Source organism: Ostrea edulis, chromosome 3, assembly GCF_947568905.1.
Source record: "Ostrea edulis chromosome 3, xbOstEdul1.1, whole genome shotgun sequence".
In the NCBI taxonomy this organism is placed as follows: domain Eukaryota; kingdom Metazoa; phylum Mollusca; class Bivalvia; order Ostreida; family Ostreidae; genus Ostrea; species Ostrea edulis.
The window spans coordinates 28,925,082-28,949,096 of record NC_079166.1 but is presented as its reverse complement, the minus strand read 5'-3'; the positions used below and the strand labels follow the sequence as shown (position 1 = coordinate 28,949,096).

Below are 24,015 nucleotides of genomic sequence, written 5' to 3'. Positions count from 1 at the left end.
TATTTGCACATACTCTTGATCTTTCTTCAAAGAACGGTTTGCAGCGAGGGATTAGTTGCATGCCATTATCACAAATTGTGACACTCGTGCCCATGGCAATTCCAACAGACTGTTGGAAGACCTGATCACGAAAGACCAAGAAGATATTGTCAATTGTCACAATATTTTCTATAGATTTTCAATTGTAAATAGATATTATCAATTGTTTAATTGCCTTTTGTTGGGCTACATTAAGGGTTTGTTTTGACCCATAATAATGTCACTGCATCACTTCACTCAAGTGTCTGGGAGATCATCACAACGCCCTTACTGATATGTTGATGACCAGAACCCAGGTCAGTTCAGTCAGGGTCTGTATGAAGGGCTTTAGTCAGCGACAGCATATCCCTACACCAGGGCCGTATGTCTATTTTTGCAATTATTGGTGCACACCAGGTTTCACAGTCCCTCCATTATCCCACTCTTCTTACATGATTCTCTGGCCCTTCACCATACAGTGCAGCTTCGCAAAAATTACGTATCCCATTTCCTTGACTCCAGGCCTGGGGGAGTGCCCGTTACGTCTAATCCTTGGTATCCCCATGATTGATGCTACGTGAACACACAGATGTCCCACTGTTACAAGTGGCCTTCTGCTGATTTTCAGCCTGTATGTGAGGAAAAGGGTAGCGCACGTTCGTCCCAAGTTAGGTGAACCGGAATCACATACGGCATTTTCTGGGCATTCCTCCCAGAGGCTAGCCCCATAACCCCACAGCCCTTCCCCGTACCCAGTCCTCTTGTGCTGGAGAACACGCGATGGGCACGGGTAGAAATGCGCCTAGGTACAGGTTTCAGGGGTCGAAATTAACTTTTTCTACCACAGGCTAATTTTAGCCTGTGGGTACAAAATCCACAGGCTAAAATGCAAACCTACAAGCAAAAATAAAAATAATAAAGCAGTGCTCTTTTTTATATATTTTTTTAAATCAATGATTTTCCTTATCATTACTGAGCCTAGTGGGTCAACAGGCATCCTTTGGACAAGACACTAAGTTACGTAAGTCATATGGTGCAATGCTTAGGTCTCTTGATTATCGCACTTTTAACAGTCTAATCCACAACTTGTTTACCGCAGGTCTAGATACAGTCTTCCAATTTCATGCCACATCAGAGTTGTCACTAGTGATTTTTTAAAGCGAATAGAGGACTCATGGTTTTATAAGCAGCACGATCATGAGTCGTATGAACTTTTTTTGATAATCATCTACGTGGTGAGCAATACACTCATGTCATCACTACAACCCGACCTCAATGTGACAATAAATTTAGATAGGACATTCTCATGATTCTGATAAAAATAACTACCGGAAAACTTGGTAAAACAGAGACTCCGATATTATTTTTTAGATAAATGAATAACAAAAACCTCATACTTGGAAATATTCAATTTAATCACCCCTATAGGTGAACAGGACTCGTGACACATGTCGATATGCGATGTCCGACCTCTAAAGCATTTGTTTGACTCCGAGTTTCTTAAAAAATCATAAAAGAAAAATCCAGATAGAAACGGTTGTTGAAATCGGTGGTTCATATAAGCGTTTGTATGATTCAAGTTCAAGAAAAGCGAATAGCGCATCACCGTATAAAACGGATACGATACGATCATAGATAGTGTCCGTGAATTTTACTCGCTATTTTTCAAATGTACTCGCATTTTGCGAGTATTTCTCGCTAATTTCGAGCCCTGACCTGGTTTGATGGGAGGTCTACTTGGATATCCGTCATGCAGAAGTTTGTTCATCTAGCTTGCAGTCAATAGTGAACAAAAATGGAGCAGCACGACCATTTCGAGCGACTATTACACCTTGTTGTAGAGGGACGAAAACCGCTCACTGGCTGAGATCTTGAAACGTTTCGAGAAGCACTGATCAGGAGGAAGTCGTGGATAATCAGACGCCTGAGAAATAGGTAGTGACGCAGCAAGTTTCTCAATCAGAAAAGAAAAATGGGTTGAAGGTGGTTTTGGCCAAGCAGAGGAGGAAACGGATGAGAAATATACATACGTTATTTGAAGTAGCCACAGCTAGTCTGTATACCAAAGATGCTAGGAACAGAGTTCTTAAACAAGGTGATAAGGTTCTGGTAGATTTGCTTGTTCCTGGTCATCCTTGCAGGTCAGATACTATGGTCCTTATGAAATTGAAAGCAAGCTTAGTAATGTGAACTATGAAGGTAAAACACCTGACCGGCGTAAAGAATAGCGATTTTGTCATATTAACACGTAGAAAGAGTATTTTGATAGATGTAAGAGAAATTCTGTAAAATCAGTTTTCATTTTAGCCCATGTTAAGACATTACGAAAATTTACAGATAATGGTGTTAGCGTAGAAACTTCTGAAAAAGATTTCAACCCAATTGTCCGTTTAACGAACTCTGAAATTCTTGCCAATCTGGATACCAAACTTGCACATTTGAAAATTGACTAGAGAGAACAAGTTCAACGTCACATGACTAATTATCCGTCAAATTTTACGAATGTTCCACGAAAGACCAATGCAGCTTGTCAGTATGTTATAGTGGGTGACGCTTTGTCCATCAAGCAGCATCCCTATCGTTTAAATCTATTAAAATCTATTAAAAGTACAGCACTTAAGAACAGAATTGAAGTACATGCTGGACAATGACATTATCGAACCACGTAAAAAAGACTGGAGCTCACCTTGCATTATCATACCAAAACCGGATGGTACCTACTGATTATGTACTGACTTTTGAGAAGTGAATTCTGTCACGAAAACAGACCCTTATTCGATTCCTAGAAATGATGACTGTAAACAATTGACAAAATCAGAAATGCGAAATTTGTCAGTAAATTTGACCTGTTGAAGGGTTACTGGCAAGTATCATTTCTGCATTTGTGACTCCCAATGTCCTCTTTAAACACAAAGTGATGCTGTTTTGTATGAAAAATGCTTCAGCGACTTTTCAGCGGGTGATTCATTCCCTTCTTCATGACCATCAAGGATGTGAAGTCTACATTGATCATGCTATCATCTACAGTGACACATAGCAGGAACATCCCCAAATCAGGCGTGCATTCCTCGACATTCTGGCAAGAGCAAATTTAACAGTGAACCTAGCAAAGAGTGACTTTTGTCATGCTACTGTAGAGTATCTAGGTCATAAAGTATATCAGGGTTATGTTACACCCATTATGGCTAAAGTGGAGACTATTTCAAAATTCCATATTCCTACAAACAAGAAAGAGTTAATGAGATTTTTGAGCATGACAGGTTTTTACAGAAAATTTTCTATAACAGTTGGCTCACTTACCAATCTATTGCAAAAGAGAATTGAATTTGCATGGACAAAAGACTGCGACAAATCATTTTGTAAAATTACATCTGTTTTCATGAGAAGTCCAGTTCGTTAAGTTCCAGATTTTTTCTAAACAATTTAAGCTTACCGTCGATGTTAGGAATGTAGGAATCGGTGCGGCTTTATTTCAAGAACATAATGGCAATGCAGATAGACTTTTTTCTTATTTTTCAAAGAAAGTCACAAAATGTCAACAGAATTATTCAAAAAATGAAAAAGATTGTCTCGCTTTGTTGATAGCTTTGCAACATTTTGATGTTTATTTGAATGTAACTGTGTATCCAATTCTTGTTTTTACGGATCACAACCCTCTCACCTTTTAGCATAACATATCAAACAAGAATCAAAGACTCACAAGATATATTTTATTATTGCAAGAGTGTGATATTGATATTAAACATATCAAAGGCAATGACAATGTTATAGCAGATGTCTGTTTTGATTGATGTAGATATGTATATTTGTATTAGAGAATTAAAGTTTTCATTGTCATTCAAACGTTTTACGGGAGGAGGGGGGGGGGGTGTACTATGTACATTCAAACTGACATCTGTGATCTTGATTGTTCTAGAGTCTCATGTTATTTTTAGTAGAAAGATGACGTAATGATTGCATCATTGTCTTTCAAGATTGTACTAGAAAATTCATTTCTATTATACATGTAAAAACACCGAAATTCTTCTGATGAAAATGCTTTGGTTAGACACTTTTTATTCATTTAGATTTTTTATTATACTGGGAACTAGTGGTGTGTATTGTTATTTGCACTAAATTTTCTTCTAGACTCCGTGTTATGTTTGGTAGAAAGATTATGTAATAGTTGCAACATTGTCTTTAAAGATTGTACTAGAAAATTCATTCATATTATATATACACTGAAAACAAGCTCTGGTTAGACATTTTTATGCATTTGGATTTCATACTGGGAACTACGATTTTGGAATCAATATTTTTGTGATTGTAGATTCTGTTTAGGATTTATTGTTCAATAACGGTAAGTTAGTATTTTGCTATTGTTACAATTTTTCTATTGATTATTAATTGTAAATGAATACTTTTAATTGTTTGATTGTCATTTGTTAGCAAATTATGCTGCGCTATATTAAGAGTTTGTTCTGACCCATAACACTAAGATTTTGGAATTACTATTTTTTGTTGTGTAGATTCTGTTCGGATTTATTGTTCAACTACCGTAGGTTAGTATTTTGCTATTGTTACAATTTTCTTTCCTTTATTCATTGTAAATTAATCACTATCAAATGTTTAATTGCTTTATGTGAGTAAATTCTGATGCGCTATATTAAGGGTTTGTTCTAACCCATGACATATGCCACTACATAATGTAAAATTATGTACTTTCAGGTGAACTCGTTGGTACTTAAAGACCTACGTGACCCCTTTTAAGGGTTTTATTTGTTTGATTTTATTATTCTGTATCCGTATACATTGTATCATTTTTCTTTTATTCACCTTAAAGTCAATTATTAGAGAGGTCTGGAAAGTAGACCAAACCCTGAGTTTCAGGTGGTACCTCTACATTCCCAAACCGAGAGAGGAAAATGATAGTCCTAGGGGTCCACTTTCTCGCCTGTATACTTCTTTTGTGGACTCGTCAAGGATCAATTTGTTATTAGCATTCATTACCCACCCTACAAGATGTAACGTCGGGAACTTTCAGGTGAGCTCGATTGCCTTCCTGTATGAGACTTAATAATTAAAAATGTGTCTATTTATTGATTGAAAAATTGTTAATTTTGATTTATTATGTGTTAATTTTTAGAATTTCGTCTGTGAATTCTGAGTACTTTGATGAAATTTCGAATTGGCTGCTAGCTTATACGGCCTTAGTGGCTGCTGATATATATCATTAATTAACATGTGTTCAGACTTGCTATGGTGGTATCTCATTGTTTCTAGTTAATATTTATTGGAAAAGATAAATGAATATTTTCCATCATCATACTTTGATTTAATATGAGTGGACATTCGGCTTGTTGAAAATGACGGAGATGTGCGAATTTGTGCGTCATGATTGGGAAAAGAGTGATTACTCTACGAAAAATACGACTTATCCATTGATTTTTGTTTGAGTTATCTGCATGTAGAATGTAATATAACTTTATTTTCATTGTTGTCTGTAATTTATGTAGTCAATGTAAACAAGCATAATTTAACCAAGAGTTGAAAATCTGGTAAATAGAGTAAGAAAGTCGAAAATTTAATCGTAACTCCTACTAGCGAGAATCACAAAACTTCGGAAATTGCTAGAGTGTTGAATATTAGTGAATATACTGTTAGATATGTTTGAAAGTTTATTTAACAGGGAAACGTGGCAAAATTACAAGTTTTCGCACTGACATGAAAACTGGGTTATGTAGGCTCTCAAAAGTAACAAATACAGGACATTATACATTATTAGACGATATTAAACTGAATTGGATTGATTACAAAAACTGTTCATGAATATATAATATAGATATTCCTTAAAAAAATTATTTCAAATACGATTTGTATGAATACGCAGTGGAACAGTATTGGCAGAAGGTCAGATTTTCTGACGAGAGTCAAGTTGTTGTTGGAGATTGTTTTTGTTTGTATAAAAGCAAATAAGGTTTATCTACCCCAGTGCATGTGACCTATCCATAAAAAGCGGATTGCGGTAATGCCACTGCTTGAAAAAACGGCTTTACAAAAGAAGTAAATATATTGTAAACTCAATATTTACAATGTCTTTGTATGAGTTTGCTGATTTAAGGCAAAGTTAATAAACATGAAGAAAAAAAAAAAACCTGTCACAAGATAAACATAAAAAAGTTTTATGTTACTATGCAATAATTTCAGACCAATTACTCAAGATGGTCAGAAATTGTATACAAAATGAGCACACAATCACTATATCAAATATTGAAATTTTAAATTTTGTTTTTCCAAACTAATGTTTTACATAGGTAATATGAATAAATTTGTATTTATGAAAAACAATTTTCGAACCTTATAAAATAGGATTAATATCATAATCATGATTGATTGATTGAATGTTGTTTAACGTCCCTCTCGAGAATATTTCACTCATATGGAGACCATTGCCGGTGAAGGGCTGCAAAATTTAGGCCTATGCTCGGCGCTTATGGCCATTGAGCAGTGAGCGATCTTTATCGTGCCACACCTGCTGTGACACGGGACCTCGGTTATTGCGGTCTCATCCGAAGGACCGCCCCATTTAGTAGCCCCTTACGACAAGCAAGGGGGTACTGAGGACCTATTCTAACCCGGATCCCCACGGGATGATAATCATGATAATATGCATCTGTTACAAATATTGTGATATGTATTACATACAGAAAATGGAGTTTTGTCCAAACCGTAACAAAAACGTTAACATTACTGAAAAATCCAAGTAAACTCCTCTGGGTTTTTTTGCTGTTTTACTGAACCCCGTGTTCATTTTTGGAGGAGTCTCTTGCTTCTTGCTGGGCAAATATCTAAATAAGTTTTGTCAAAACTGTCCTTTATGTTTTTAGAGGCGTCACTTTAATATGCATATGAATGTGTCAAGAAGCCCCCCCTCCCCATCAGCATCTTCGTCACTCGACATCAATTTATTGCAGATTTAGATTGAAACAAATTTTTAACCATCTTCTTCTCCTTTCCCACTTTTTGTGATCAATGGCCTGCAACAGACGCCCAGTAGATTGACCACGGATAACTCCGTTTACCTGATCTGGATATAGGACCGGGTGTGACCAAACGACCGGGGATACTTACTCCTCCTAGGCACCTGATCCCACCTCTGGTGTGTCCAGGGGTCCGTGTTTACCCAGCTATCTATTTTGTATTGCTTATAGGAGTTATGAGATTGGTCAATGTTCGCTATCTTCACCTTTGATTGAGAACAAACTGGACACTTTTTAGCTATTGTAACTAATGTATGCTTCTTTGTTGACTTCACTGGTGTAATAAGTTTACCATATCTTATGCGTAACCACGCCGCTCTCTTTAGATCAACTCTAGTTTTTCAGATTTCAACACATCCACTTTACCCCGAATTTCCTCATCAAGTTTGAAAATACGATTAAGTTTGTTAACACAGAATTTACAAGCGTAACCACTGCTGTTAATGCGAATCTCATTTAATAAATACTTATAATCTATAATTGCTTCTGTAAACAGGGATCTGTAACCTTTTTTGTCCGTTTTTACTTTTAAACAAATGCTGCATGTTTTATATCGGAAATCTGTTTTTGTGACTGTGATTGGTCAAAACATTATTGTGTCATTTCATAAATATTCATGAAAATTGAGGGTTTCGCTGATGATACAGCCACGGTTTGAGGTAGGGTAGGTATTACCGGACTCAGTGAACGTGGCTAACGACGATGTGTTTGTAGCAGCAATCAATCATCTAAGATTGAAAATACAATTTTTTCAAGTGCTTGCAGTCACACTCTACTTCTTTATGAAAGAAGTATAACAATGAAGCTTATGCAGTTGTTTTGAGTTATCTCTCAGCTATCTTTCAAAATTTACATTTTCATCTTTTTCATAACGATTATTTCATGTAACATCAAGCAATGAGCTAACCTCAATTCATATGAATATATATTATACTATCACAAATACACATTACTTTAAAAGTATAAACGTATTTACATTCGCTAATGCGTAATTGTACGTCTGGTTTTCGATTATAATGCGTATTTGGTAAAATTCAATGAGGATTTACGCTTATCTGGAGTTCTGCAGATTTGCAATAAATAATTTTGGTAACTAACTTATCGATAAACATTTTAATTCCTCTGACCGCCGCATCTTGTCCATGGAGGTCAGGATTCTAGAAAAACATTTACCATCACACCAATAGTCCAACATTACGTACCCCTTTTGGTAGACAACTAGAAGATTTCTGTATCATCACCCTGGGTACTGTACTTTCATATGGATGCAATGATAATGTATATGATGTGCGACATTTGACTAGTCCACAAGGAAATGACGTGAATATGACGAGCCTCTGTCCAAATACACAAAGATGTAAACCCAGTCATGGGCATTTTTCATACAAAAGACCAAGTATAAATGACATCATGCTTGATTCACTTTTACCTTACCTTTCACATAATATTCGCACAAAACTTTACTCTATTTCATTGATAGTTTGGAATACGTTATTTGAAGAATCAAGCTAATGCTAGTCCATTCTTTGATTTTTCAACACCAGAGCATAAACTGAATTTTATGATTATGGATAATGTTCATCACGGGCTCTTCAAATCACCGTGGATTATGGATGATATTCCTTCCCAATCATGCCGCCAGTTTTTTAAACCCAACTTCACTAACAAAGGAATATATGCTCTCAACATAAGCAACATTCTTCCTCATAAAAGAATTTAGTGGTGTATTCCAACTTATTTCAAGTTCACTTCTACTATTGCTTCCAAACTTTTTAATTACACACTTCGCAGTGCCTAGATATAGACCATCTTATACTTAATCCACATACGTGTTCTTGTTCCTTGTCTTCTTTCAACTATAGTCAACCTGGACATGTCATTACTAGTGATGTCGATATAGTTGAAAATAAGGCTCTGAAATCACTTGTTTTAAAAGGACTTATTTCAAAAGGTCCTACATATAGAGAACCTTGATCTTTCAAATGGTAACAAAACTTCATATCTGTTATGAATTCTGTCTACGTTTATGTTTATGTCAGACGATGGGCTAAATATGAAAAAAAAAAAAAAAAAACTTGATACCTTGTCAAAATGGGTTAAAAGAATAAGAGGAATATTTTGTTTTAAAATCACATATTAGACACATTAAACGAAAAATATGTACCATTTATCCTTCTGTGTTTAGTAAACTAGAAGTTATCAAAGAATTAGATAGGTTACACAAGGAATATGTTTTGGTTCCAGGTGAAAATGTTTGTAACAGCATTGTCTTTGTTTGTAAAGCTCATTAATTACAGCTGTATTTTAAACGAACTAAGTATGAAAGGTGAAGATAACGAACAGTGATCAATCTCACAACTCCTACAAGCAATACAAAATAGATAGTTGGGCAAACACGGACCCCTGGACACACCATTGGTGGGATCAGGTGCCTAGGAGGAGTAAGCATCCCCTGTCGATCGGTCACACCCGCCGTGAACCCTATATCCTGTTCAGGTAAACGGAGGTATCCGCAGTTAAAATCAGTGTGCCAAGAACGGCTTAACAATCGGTATGAAACACGTCAGACAGCATTTGACCCAATGATAGGTTGTATTGACGAACTAGATCGTTATAACGACCATAGAATTTGCGAAATGCTGACTTCAATTAAGACTGTTGAAACCCCTGTACCATCAACTTGTTTGTCAGTAGCTTACCTCGATTTAAAAACTGACTATACGCAGAACAAGCTCTTGCATATCGAATCAGTTGAGATATATAAACACCATATGCAGATGATAATGGAATATTGCTACATACATATGGGAAGTTGACAATAAATTCTACATTCGGTAATCGTACTTATACACCAACTGTCCTTTCAATAGATGAACGTTTTTCACTATCATGCTTCAGTTTTAGATCCATTCAATATTCCAGTGAATAGGATGGACGAATATGAGTTACCGTGCCTATACTGAATTCCTAAACTTCATCAAAACCCTTACAAAGATCCAGTAAATGCTCTACCAAGCCCTATCTTTGTTCCTTACGAAAATATCAACAGCTGTTAAAGAGAAACCTCAACTTCACTGAGCCACAATATATGCCAGAAATGGTGTAAATCGAAACATGGGTTCTAAAAATTCTAAATAACTTCTAGTAAATTTGATATCGCAAAACTTTTCTTAAATCAACCGCATCAAAACGTATGACTTTTCAACACAAGTGATCAGTCATCCTATCTTTGTTAAACACCACTCTGATTCCAAACATTAGTATTTTGAAGTTGAAATAAAAATATGATGGAGTTCCTCATTGACAGTATCTTCGTAGTCTTTGATGATCAGGTCTTCCAACAGTCTGTTGGAATCCCAATGGGCACGAATTGTAATCCTTTGTTTGTTGACCTGTGTTCATACTCGTATCTTATGAAGCAGAGTTTATTAAAAAAAACTTTTCATGAGAAGAAAACATCTCTTGGTGTGACCTTCAACTCGAAATTTAGATATATCGATGACGTTTTATTTATAAACAATAATCAATTTCATTCGTATGTCGATTCAGGATATCCCTGTGGATTAAAGATAAAAGACACAACAGAGTCCTCCACATTTGCTTTGTACTTAATTGTTTTTATTGAAAATAAATGTTAACGGCAAACTAACAACTCACCTTTATGACAAATGGGATGATTTCAGCTTCTCCATGATATCAGCTTCTCCATGGTCAACTTCCCATATTTATGAAGGAATAGTCCATTGACACTTGCATATGGTGTTTATATCTCTCAACTTATTTGATACGCAAGAGCTTGTTCTGCGTATTATCAGTTTTTAAATTGAGACAGACTGCTGATAAGCAAGTTGATGTTAGGGTTTCAACAGCCTTTTGCAAATTCTATGGTCTTGGCACATTGATTTTGACCAATGATTACTCCGTTTACCTGATCAAGATATAATGTTCATGGTGGGTGTGATCGGTTGACAGGTGATGCTTAATCCTCCATTTGAGAGTGTTCCTAAGATACTTCCATTCTATTTTGTGTGAATAGATATATCGTATTCCTGTGGAGATCCGGTTTAAAATAGATCTTCAGTACCCCCTGTTTGTCATAAGAGTCGACTAACTGGGGCGGTCCTTCGGATGAGAGCGCAAACACCAAGGCCCTGTGTCACAGCAGGTGTGGCAGGATAAAAATCCTTCCCTGCTCAATGGCCATAAGCGACGAGCATAGGCCTAAATTTTGTAGCTCTTCATCGGCAATGGTGATGTCTCCATATGAGTCAAATATTATCAAGAGGAACGTTAAAAATATAAAATCACATATATGTTTTGAAATATTGAGAATGTTTCAATATATAGTCCTAATATGTATGCACATCTTACAAACTATTATTGGATTAATACAAAACTTAATTACCTTTATCTTCATGAACAGGATTTCTGCTGCAAAATTGGAAACTCTGAAGCAAGTTTGAGTTCTTAGATTTAGTGACTAGGCATTTAAGTCCCACTGTGTATGTAAAGTTTAGGAAGAATCTCTCAAAGTATTAGAAACATTTTGTAATATCAATTGAAAAACATATTTCAGGAACAAGACAGATACACTTTTTAAATACTTATGCCAGAGTGATGAAGTATGATTGTGATATATTGCTCTTCTTAACTCTTATTGTTTCTGTAGTGACAAAAACATTTATCTTCAAATTCATTACACTGAAAGGAACATTTCAATGATTTTCTATATAACAAGAACACTCTTTACAGTGAAGGAAGCATTTTATAGATGCATACATAAAACAAAATTCCAATGGAACATATTCTTAAACTTTCCAGGCGGCTACACTATATAAAGAAAAAAAAAGTGATAATATTATCAAGTGTAATAATTCATGAAATATTATTTTAATCAAATATTGTGTGCAATGTATGACTAAAACAAAATTTCTTCTATTCTGAACACAACATTTATGTTTAATTATACGCAGTGTTCGGTTGAGCAAGTATCCGTTGGGTCAAGTAATCCTCTCATTTTACAATTGTTAAAATATCTTGAAATGGATGAGATCCCTACCCCTAAAATATATTATCATATTCTTAAAGCTTGCTGCCTATGTCTAGATACATTCAGGTAAAGTGTATGTATCGTTTTTATACCAAAACTGCAGCTGATACAGTTGTACAAAATATGCAAGTTTAAGGCAAGTGTATGCACTTTGTTTTCTAAAGCAACGCATTCTTCTAATTCATCATTTTTAAAACCAAAAATGAGTAAATTTAAAATTTCTATTCACTTTGTGACCCTTTCCTGTGAAATTGGAATATGTGATATGTTAAAATAGAATAGACATGTTATGTGTCAGACGAAATCGAAATCAATAAGGAATAGATAAAAGGGCCAGAAACGGAATCAGAAATGGAATCTGACACATACACACTTATGCGGCATGGTATAATTGAGGATAACCTCAAAAAAGTAATCAAAATCAATATTGAAGTTACGAGATTGGTATTTACGTTGACAATGAATGTGTCTGTATAAACTATATGCTTTTCTTCTATTCAGACACTTATAAAAATATGTTCCTGATTTACACAACTCGGTAGATTGCACAAACAATGGCTGATTTAATGATACTATAGGTTATTGATTGTCAAAATAGAAATGTTAATTTCTTTGAAACAGTGACAATACACTAGTCAGCAGTTCTATTTCTGACACGTAATGAAACAACCAGATGATTCAGCAGTGAGTGGAGGATGACTGTTACAGGTTGTGAAGTAACAGAACACTATTGGAATGATGATTGCTATGCCAATTAACGATATAGGTATGACAACACAAATGACGGGATTATAGTCGTCATCGGAGACTTTTGTGACATTGGCACTCCCCATGACAGCGTTTTCAGAAATGTCTGCTCTTTTAATTTCTATCGTTGCGTTGACTGTTCCATTTCTGCATTCTCGGCCGAGAAATGTTAAGAATTTACTCAGTAGACATGCCATCTGCAAATTAAATTAAAATTTGATCATAGTAATATATCTGTATGATTTAAAAGTACATATTTCTATGGTGGCATATCTCTGCCACCTATTTGCAAGTTATTTTTCAATACATTAAGTCGAACTGCAAGATAAAAATGTCAACATTCAACATAATCATGTCAACAAGCAAAATTAATATAAGCAGACACTAAGTTCGAAAGATTTCAAAAATTATCAAATATCGCCCATATGTGACTTCCAACATGCTAGATGCAACTTATTAATGTTGATATGCAACTTATTTATGTCGACATGAGAGATAAATAAGTCTACATGCAACTTATTTATTTCCACATGCGAGATAAACATGTAGACATGCAACTTATTTATATCGTTATACAACTTATTTATGTTGACATGCGATATCGATATGCAACTTATTTTTGTCGACATGCGAGATGAATGTCAACATGCATATTTATCTCGCATTTCAACATAGATAAGTTGTATGTTGACATTAATAAGTTGCATGGTAACGTAGATAAGTTGCATATATATGTATACAATAACATAGATAAGTTGCATGTCGACATAAATATATCGCATGTCAACATGATTAACTTGCATGTAAACAGAATTAACTTGCATGTCAACATAATTAACTTGAATGTCAAGGTAAATAAATTTTGTCTAGCATATTGAAAGTTACAAGTGGGTGATATTTTTCTCCTTAAATGCTAGGAGCCTAAATATAACAGTACTTATAACAAGAGGCCCATCGCCACAAGGCTGACCTGCGTCACCTTGGCCCATATATGAAGACTTTTCATATACATGTATATTTGCATGTAAAACCTTAGTCCCTATTGTGGCCCCAACCTACCCCTGGAGGCCATGGTTTTTACAAACTTGAATCTGCACAATCTCAGAAAGCTGTTAGTCAAATGTAAACTTCTTTGGCTCTATGGTTTTTGAGAATATTTTAAAAGATTTTCCCTATATATTTCTTTTTAAAACTTTGATCCCCTATTGTGGTTCCAACTTTCATGTATATCTTAGCTCTTCTGGCTTATTGGTTCTTGAGAAGTATATTTTTAAAGATTTCCTCTATATATTTCCATGTAAATATATGACCTCGGGGACCATGATTTGAACAAACCTAAATTTGCACTATGTCAGGAAGCTTTCATGTAAATTTCAGCTCTTCTAGCTCATTGGTTCTTGAGAAGGATATTTTAAAAGATTTTCTCTATTTATTTCCATGCAAAATTTTGTTCCCCTATTGTGGCCGCAACCGACCCCTGGGGGCCATGATATGAACAAACTTGAATCTGCAGTATGTCAGGAAGCTTTCATGTAAATCTTATCTCTTCGAGCCCAGTGATCCTGAGAAGAAGATTTTTAAAGATTTTCCGTATGTATTTCTAGGTAAAACTTTTATCCCCACAGTGGCCCCAACCAACCCCCAGGGACCATGATTTTAACAAACTTGATTCTGCAGTATATCAGGAAGCTTTCATGTAAATCTTATCTCTTCGGGCCTAGTGGTTCTGAGAAGATTTTCCGTATATATTTCTAGGTAAATCTTTTATCTCCATAGCGGCCCTAACCTACCCCCGGGGATCATGATTTGAAGAATCTTGAATCTGCACCATGTCAGAAAGCAATCAGGTAAATTATAGCTCTTCTTGTCCAGTGGTTCCTGAGAAGATTTTTAAAGATTTTCCCGATATATTTGTATGAAAAACGTTTATCCCCAATTATGGCCCCAACTCCCTCCCATGGTATTATTTGAACAAACTTGAATCTGCACTTTGTTAGGAAGCTTTCATGTAAATATCAGGTCTTCTAACCCATTGGTTCTTGAGAAGAATATTTTAAAAGATTTTCTCTATTTATTTCCATGTAAAATGTTGATCCCCTATTGTGGCCCTAACCTATCTCCGAGGGCCATGATTTGAGCAAACTTGAATCTGAACTGTGTCAGAAAACTTTCATCTAAATCTTAGCTCTGCTGGTCCAGTGGTTATTGAGAAGAGGCTTTTAAAAGATTTTTCCTATATATTTCTATATAAAACTTTGATTCCCATAGTGGCCCAAACCTACCGCCGGCGACCATGAATTCAACAAACTTGAATCTACACCATGTAAGAAATCTTTCACGTAAATTTCAGCTCCTCTGGCCCAGTGGTTCTTAAGAAGATGTTTAAATGACCCAACCCTAATTTTGCATTTTTCTGATTATATCCCTTTTGAAGGGGGCATGGTCCTTCATTTGAACAAACGTGAAAGCCCATTACCCAATGATGCATTGTGCCAAGTTTGGTTGAAATTGACGCAGTGGTTCTGGAGAAGAAGATGAAAATATGAAAGGTTTACAACGACGACGCCGGCGACAACAGATAAAGGACAACTTTTGATTAGAGAAGCTCATTTGAGCCTTCAGCTCAGGTGAGCTTAAAAGAGAGTAACGCTTTGAAGAATTTTGATTTTGACAGTATGTTTACAGAAAATTCATTTTGTTAAAGAACATGAATTCATATACAATTTCCGATGGATTGGAAACAAACTTTATTGATTCATGACAACATTTTTTAAAACAAATTCTTTCTATTGAAATACTCAATTATAATCAATCTCTTGATAGACGAAAATTATTGGGCAATTTGAAATATAATGAAAAAATCATCCCAATTGTGAATGTGCATGTATATGAAAGCTATAGAACTGCTTTTTTTCAACAGATTAATGTCTGTGGTTAGTCTGCATGCCATGGATACAGAAGGACTTATTGTTTGTGGTAACTTCAATTGCCAAGTTCATTGTCAACAAAATGATAAAAGTCTGAAGACTTTAGAAAAGTTTTGGAATTTTTTTGCTCTGAGTAACTGCTGGATTTCCAGCGGGAAAACAACAATAAATGGTCTTACATGATGTGATGGAGAAAACAGTCCCCAAAGCAGAATAGATTATGTTTTTTTCAATGAAAATATATTCCTGCCACTATGTACCATTACTTTATGTAAAATACCCAGTGTTGATGGAGTATGTATGAGTGATCATCTGGGCCTATGTTTTGATCTTAGTAGGGAATGGGTATTGAAAGTTAAATAACTCATTACTAAAAGGCGAAATATTCGGTGAAAAGTGAAGACAACATATATATGTGATGAAATAGAGGAATTGAGAGAGGTAAATGATCTAATAGGAAAATTGTTACGAGTGAAAATATCTATTAAAGATTTTTGCATGTCTTCTTCTAACAAGAAAGCTAACAATAGCAAAAAGCGTATCAAATTTGTAGAAAGACAACTAAAACGTCTACATTCACCTGAACCCACCTCTGGTACATCCAGGGGTCCGTGTTCGCCCAATTCTCTATTTTGTATTCCTTATGAAAGGTGAAGATAACGAACAGTGATCAATCTCAAAACTCTTTGTATTGCTTATAGGAGTTATGAGATTGATCACCGTTCGTTATCTTCGCCTCTTTTATAAGCAATACAAAATAGATTGTTGGGCGAACACGGAGCCCTGGACACACCCGAGGTGGGATCAGGTGCATATGAGGAGTAAGCATCCCCTGTCGACCGGTCACATCCACCATGAGCCCTATCTCTTGATCAGGTAAACGGAGTTATCCGTAGTCACAATCAGTGTACCAAGAATTATCTAACAATCGGTATGAAACACCTCAGACAGTATTTGACCCATTGATAGGTTCTATTGGTAAACTGCATCGTTATGACGACAATATAATTTACGAAATGCTGACTTTAAACGAAATTATTGAAACTCATGTCTCATCAACTATTTTGTAAGCAGTTTGTCTCGATTTGAAAACTGATCATACATCGAACAAGATCTTGCGTATCGAATCAGTTGAGTGATATAAACACCATGTACAGGTGATGTTGGAATATTGGTACATAGATATGGGAAGTTGACGATGGAGAGACTGAAATCATCCCGTTTGTCATGTAGTTGAGTTGTCAGTTTGCTGTTAATATCTACGTTGAATAAAATATCTAAATATGAAGCTTTTTAATTCGAGTTCACAAGAATATATTGAATCAACAAATATGTGATAGTTATTATTGTTAATAGATCAAACGGCATCGAGATATCTAACATTCGAATTGAAGGCCACATAAGATATGTTTTCCCATCATGTAGAAGTATTTAAATACATTATGTTTCGTATGAATATAAAAACAGGTCAGCTAACACAGGAACACAAAAGGAGTTATAAGATTTATCTCTGTTCGTTATCTTCAGCTTTTATTTAAGTGCATTACTACGGTCAACTTTAAACCTCTATCACGGTTATAGTTTATGCGATTATGAATATGTACTACATATTGTCAATGATGCTTGCATACTACAAGCAATTTCAAGGGGGAAAATCATTAGCAGATTCTCAAATATTTTCTTCCTATAGTTCTAGGTAAACCTTTGATCCCTATCGTGCCTCCTCTCGTGGTTTAAAAATCTCAAATCGTTATTATGAAGATTTTCTGCACGTTTCTAATTCTCTGGTCCAGTGGTTTTGATAGAACACCTAATCTTATTTCACTATTTACATGTATGATGCAAGTTGAAGATAACGAACAGTGATCAATCTCATAACTCCTATAAGCATTACAAAATAGATAGTTGGGCAAACAGGGATCCCTGGACACACTAGAGGTGGGATCTGGTGCCTAGGAGGAGTAAGCATCCCCTGTTGACCGGTCACACCCGCCGTTAGCCCTATATCCTGACCAGGTAAACGGAGTTATCCGTCAAATTCAGTGTGCCAAGAACGGCTTAACAATGGTATGAAACACGTCAGACAGCATTTGACCCAAGGCGAAGTTGTACTGACGAACTAGATCTTTATAACGACCATATAATTTGGGAAATGATGACTTCAATCGAGACTGTTGACACCCCTGTACCATCAACTTGTTTGTCAGTAGCTTACCTCGATTTAAAAACTGATTATACGCAGAACAAGCTCTTGCATATCGAATCAGTTGAGATACATAAACACCATATGCAGGTGATAATGGAATATTGCTACATAAATATGGGATATATCTCTTCACGTTTAAAACAAACTTGAACCCCTTTAGAGAAGAATGTGTTGTATATTCTTCCCGTAATTCTTCAGAAAACTAGAAATATGAAAAGTAAATCAAGACAACGATAGACGACAAACTTTGATAAGAAAAGCTCACAGCAGTCTTTGGCTTAGGTGAGTTAATTTGTTTCGGCGCTGATATTGCTATCGTACCTCTGACTTTTGTATAGTATTCTGGTACTCATCCCTGGGAGGTCTTGATGCGGAGTGATTGAATAGATATCCAGTCTGTAAAACAATACAAATTTAACAGATATCTACACTTTATTTTGTACTCAAGTAATTCAAAGGTAAAACATACCTTTTGTACTCAGTTATACATTTATCAGTGAATGAAAAAGGAGCCTTCTACGACAAATTGAACATGTGTCCAACCTCACGAAGCAACTGATGAGAAGACGGGAAAACAACAGAACCATTGAGCCCAAGCATCAAGCTGCATTTCATGGAGATATGAACTTTGTTGACCCAGTGGTTCGTGAAAAGAAGATTTTCAAAGATGTTTCCTATATATTCCCATGAAAACTGCATCCCATATTGTAGCCCTACCCTACCAGCAGAGGCCATGATTTTAACAAATTAGAATATGCACTATATCAGAAAACTTTTAAGTAAATGTTAACTTTTCTGGACACGTGGTTTTTATGAAAAATATTTGAAAAGAACTTTGTTAAATATTTTCTTGTAAAACCTCGATCCCCTATTGTGACCCCACCGGGGGATCACAATTTTAACAAACTAGAATCTGCATTATATCAGAGAGCTGTCGACGAAATTTAAACTTTTCTGGCCTAGAAGATTTTTAAAGATTTTCCCTAATATTTATATGTAAAATATTTATCCCCTGTGGAGGACATCCTCAACACACAGGGGGTATGGTTTTTATCAAAATTGATTCTCTTTGTCAGGAAGCTGTCAAATAAATATGAACTTTCCTGGCCTAGTAATCCTTGATATTTTCCCGATATATATTGTATATGTGTGTATAACTTTGATTCCCTATTGTGGTCCCATCCTACCACTGGGGGACATGATCTTTACAAACTTAAATCTGCTCTATGTCGGAAAGCTTTAATGTAAATACAAGCTTTTCTGGCTCTCTGGTTATTACGAAGAAAGTTTTCAAATATTTCCCAATTATATTTCCATACAAAATTAGATTCCCCGACCCCAAACAATGCCTGGAGGCCATGGTGTTAAGAAACTCAAATCTGCACAATGTCTTGGAGCTGCAATGTAAATTTGAATTCTCCTGGCCCTGTGGTTCTTGAGAAGACGTATTCCCTATATATTTGTATGCAACATTTGATACCCTATTGTGTTCCTACCCTACTACCAGGGAAAGTGATTGTAACAAATTGGAATCCGCACAATATCTGAAAGCTTTCATGTAAATGTAAACTTTTCTGGCCCCAAGTTCTTGAGTGAAATGGTTTAAAAGATTTTCGCTATATATTCCCTTGTAACGCTTTGTTACCCTATTGTGGCCCCACCTTACTTTTGAGGTATCTTGATTTTAACAAACTTTTATCCGCACTACATGTATGTCAAAAAGCTGTCGTGTAAATTTAAATTTTTCTGGCGTCTTCAGAAGAAGATTTTAAAAGATTTTCCAAGATTTTCTCTACAAATAAGAATGTAAAAATTTGATCCGGTACTGAGGCCCTCCCATAAACACAGGAACTTTGATTTTATCAAACTTGATTCTGCAGGAACCTCGCATGTAAAGAACAAGGTACGAAGGTCCAAAAAGTCCTGTCCCTTCAACTCTGTATGCTTATCTTGAGAGCCACACCCTCCAATCAAGTGCAACACAAAACAAACAGAGCCTTCCAAATCATTCAAATGAAAGGCCTCACAAAGACAATGTTGTTACCAGCTTCGTTAGCTGGAAACAAAACAAATTCCTCAAGTTACTTATCTACATATAAAATAATCATAAACAGGCATCTATTTAAGAACGCAAAGAATATTAACAGTAGAAGCCTGGGCTACTTTAACATTTATTATAATTCTGGTTGCTCTTTTCTGTAATTCAAAAAGTCAATAAAATTCCTGTTGTGTAGGCCTACATTTAAAATGATACGTATGAAAAGGAGATATTTTGCATGGGAATGTATTTAAGATAAAAGGCATGGATCTAGATATAATTAATGGGGATGTTATAGTCGCCTCTCTCCCCCTCTAACCCTTTCCTTTCTCAGCAAAATTAGAGGTACAAGTGATTTTTGAATGTCTGCAGAAATATTACTCACATCATTTAAAATCAAATTATAACATTGCATATTGTGTGTATCTATATGTGTTGCGACAAAATGACGAATGCGATGAAACATAATGGGATTAACAAGGAAGCGGGACATTAAATTAAATATCGACGACATTAAGAATGTCAACTTGTAAAATCTAAGATAGAATTCACAATGTAATGAATGCAATAATGCAATGAGGTGAAATGGAATTAAGGATGTCATATTTATCATAATGAAGATGTAAGAATGAAGCCAGACAACAGCTAATAGAAAATTGGGATATAAAAATGTGACATGGAATTAAGTATGTCATGTAGGCAAATAAAGAAATGAGAATAGAAATTGAAATGTTATAAGGTAACGCGGAATTAAAAATGTCATGTAGTAAAATGAAAGTTAGAATTAAGAATACAAGCAGGGTTCATAGAATGTGGCGGTGATTCCCTTCCATACAAACTAAATCATATCCTAATGTAAAATATACAAGCACTTGTAGGACCAATTTAAAAAAGACACCTTGGGGCATGAATCTTAAATCTAGTGGTCATGAATTTCACAATTTTGTTAGAAGATTGGGTACTTATTATAATCATGCAAACAATTTGTCTCTTTGATGTCCAGTGGTGAAGATGTTTTTCTTAGATAAAACGCATAACGTAGTGCCAACCTCAATTATGAATAACTTTGTGCGAACCTGGGGCCTGCATCCTAAAGCTACTGATCTTGAATTTGACAATTTGCGTAGAGGGCTCATTGTTTATCATAATCATGCAGTTTCACTGTCTGATGTTTAAATCTCAAGAATATGATTTTTGAAGATTGCATAATTTTGATGGTTTTCACACTATCCTAATTAGGCCCTGAGGAGGCAGGGTCCATGATATTCACAAATTTTGTTTCACTTCACCTATTGTTAGAATTCATTCGGTAGTTCCAGGAAAGAAGATCTTCACACAGTATTCATTGTTTTTAATTGATTGTACTACTTTGTTAGATGACCTCTTTTTATATTCTCATATAGCAGAATTTATTCAATAGTTTCTACATGAGAAAGAAAAAAACCCACCTCATCTTGACATTAAGATATATCGACGACATTTTATCTATTAGAAATAATCATTTTCATTCATATCTCGATTCGAAATAAATTACACTATACAGTCCTCAATATCTGCTTCGTACTTAGATATTTTATTGAATGTAGATATTAACGGCAAATTAAAAACTTAACTTTCTGACAAATGGGATGATTTCAGCCTTCCATCGTCAACTTCCCATATTTATCTAACAATATTCCATTATCACCCGCATATAGTGTCTATATTTTCTCTACTGATTTGATACGCAAGAGCTTGTTCTGCGTATGATCAATTTGAAATCAAGACAGACCACGGACAAACAAGGTGTTATTAGAGGGATTGCAATACTCTCGTTTAAAGTCAGCATTTCGCAAGTTCTATTGTCTTCATACTGATCTAGTTTGCAAATACAACCTATCATTGGGTCAAATGCTGTCTGACGTTTTTCTTATCGATTGTTAGGCCGTCCTTGACACACTGATTTGACTACGGATTATTCTGTTTATCTGATCAAGATATGGGCTCATGGGGTGTGACCGGTTGACAGGGAATGTTTACTCCTCCTATACACCTGATTACATCTCTGGTATATCCTGGGGTTTGTGTTTGTCGAACTCTCTATTTTGTATTGGTTATAGGAGTTATGAGATTGATCACTGTTCGTTATCTTCACCCTCATGCATAGGGAGGCTGTTTCCAGCATTTAGGTAAAGGACTAACTTCTCCTCATAAATATTCATTCAGTTTTAATGTAGTATCAATAACACAAAAGAACATGTTATGTAAATGTTTTTATACATAAACACTACATACATATAACTATTTTGGCCACACCCTGGATTCAGAACCCCTACCATTACAATTTTGGTAGAGGCCTTCCTGATCTACATCACTATGCATTTAGGTTTTTTTAGACTTGTGCAGTTTCAGAAAAGAGTATTTCTGATAATTGGTAAAGGATCCCTGATATGTACAATTTATATCGGCCAAAGATGCTTCATTGTAAGTTTGAAAATAAATGAAATGGCAGTTATCAAGAAGTTAAATATGTTCAATTGCTAACATATTTAATCACTGACCATTTTGACCCTACTATGATACCAATACTCCTACTACTGGGATCATGAAATTGACATTTTTGATAAAGGACTGCCTGCGCTTTCTAATCATTCATTAATTTTCAATTTAGTGTCAATAGCACTAAAGAAAACATTATTTAAATATTTTAGAAAGTAACACTTTATACCCTGGAGTCATCTCTACCTCGGAATTTTAATTTTGGTAGAAGCATTTCTGCTTTACATCACTATGCATTTAGTTTTTCTACTGATATGCATTTTTATTTTTTAATTTGTCATTTTTTTTTTTATTTTTTTTTTTTTACATTTTTTTGCCCTGCCTCTAAGGCTCCATGGGTGCAGGAGTCTTGAAATTTAAAATTAATGTTACCCTTGACTCTAGAATGCTTCACATTGAATTTGAAAAGAATTGGAATGGTACTTATTAAGAAGTTAAAACTTTTCAATGGTTAACGCACGACGGACGACGACGGACGCTGAGTATAGGTCAACTCTGTAACTCAGGTGACCTAACAGTATGAATCTGCACTAGTTAGGGATGATTACATATCAATTTGACTAATCATGGTCCCTCTACTTTTGAGGAGAAACTTTTTAAAAAGTTTCTCACTGTATATTTTCCTTTGAAAGCTTTGATCTCATATTGGGTCCCAACCCTAACCTGAAAACATTGATTTCAATAAACTTAAATCTGCACTACATGAGAAGGTTTGCCCATCAACATGACTAATTATGGTCTAGCTATTCATGCGAAGACTTTTGAACACTGTTTACTATATATCACCATATAACACTGATCCTTTATTGTGATCCAACACTACCTACGGGAGCCACAAACTACACAAACTTGAATCTGCACTACCGGTACTAAAGATGCTCGTTTATCAAAAATATGACTAATAATCGTCCTGTTGCTCTAGCGAAATAGATTTTTAAAAGATATAAACTTAATCCCGCCGTATTCCTGCATGAGGAGTTTGACTTGGACAAGCTATGTCAGAAAGTTTTCACATCAGTTTCATCTTTCCTTTTAATGATTGTTTCCCTTTGAGATATGACCCTTGTGCTTTTTTAGAACAAACCTAAATGCCCTCTCCTAAAGAGATTCTGTGCCAAGTTCAGTTTAAAACAGTTGAGGTTATGGAGAAAAATGTGAAATTGTGAAATATTATTTTTTAAAAAGTCGTACATGGCGCTGAAAATGGAGGTCTTATGTTGGGACAAACGTTGGCATGATAAAGAACCCTCACGACAAAGATCAAAATGTGTGGTACTTCTCCTTAAGCCTCTATTTCAGTGAAAAAATTATCGAAGGGATGTAAAATAACAACATCCAAATAAACATATAATGTTATGTATCATACCGTATTGCCGCAGATACTTCCGATAACAAAGACGATGACAATATACTTCATCCTGTAAACGAAATCAAGTAAATAACCTTGATAATTAAACAAAATTAAAAACTGT

The 24,015-nt window shown here is 35.3% G+C and overlaps 2 protein-coding genes across 2 annotated transcripts in view; both read right to left on the bottom strand.

Moving 5' to 3' along the window:
• The window catches only part of LOC125674100 (uncharacterized), a 99,575-nt gene that overhangs the window by 71,987 nt on the left and 3,573 nt on the right, over positions 1 to 24,015 (bottom strand). The gene's annotated exons all lie outside the window — the stretch shown is intronic.
• Positions 11,863 to 23,962, bottom strand: LOC130053333 (uncharacterized). Its single transcript, XM_056160409.1, has 3 exons — positions 23,910 to 23,962; positions 18,289 to 18,363; positions 11,863 to 13,031 (listed from the first exon to the last, which is right to left on the bottom strand). Exons 1-3 carry the CDS (start codon positions 23,958 to 23,960, stop codon positions 12,732 to 12,734), a joined length of 426 nt encoding a protein of 141 aa, XP_056016384.1. The 5' UTR covers positions 23,961 to 23,962; the 3' UTR covers positions 11,863 to 12,731.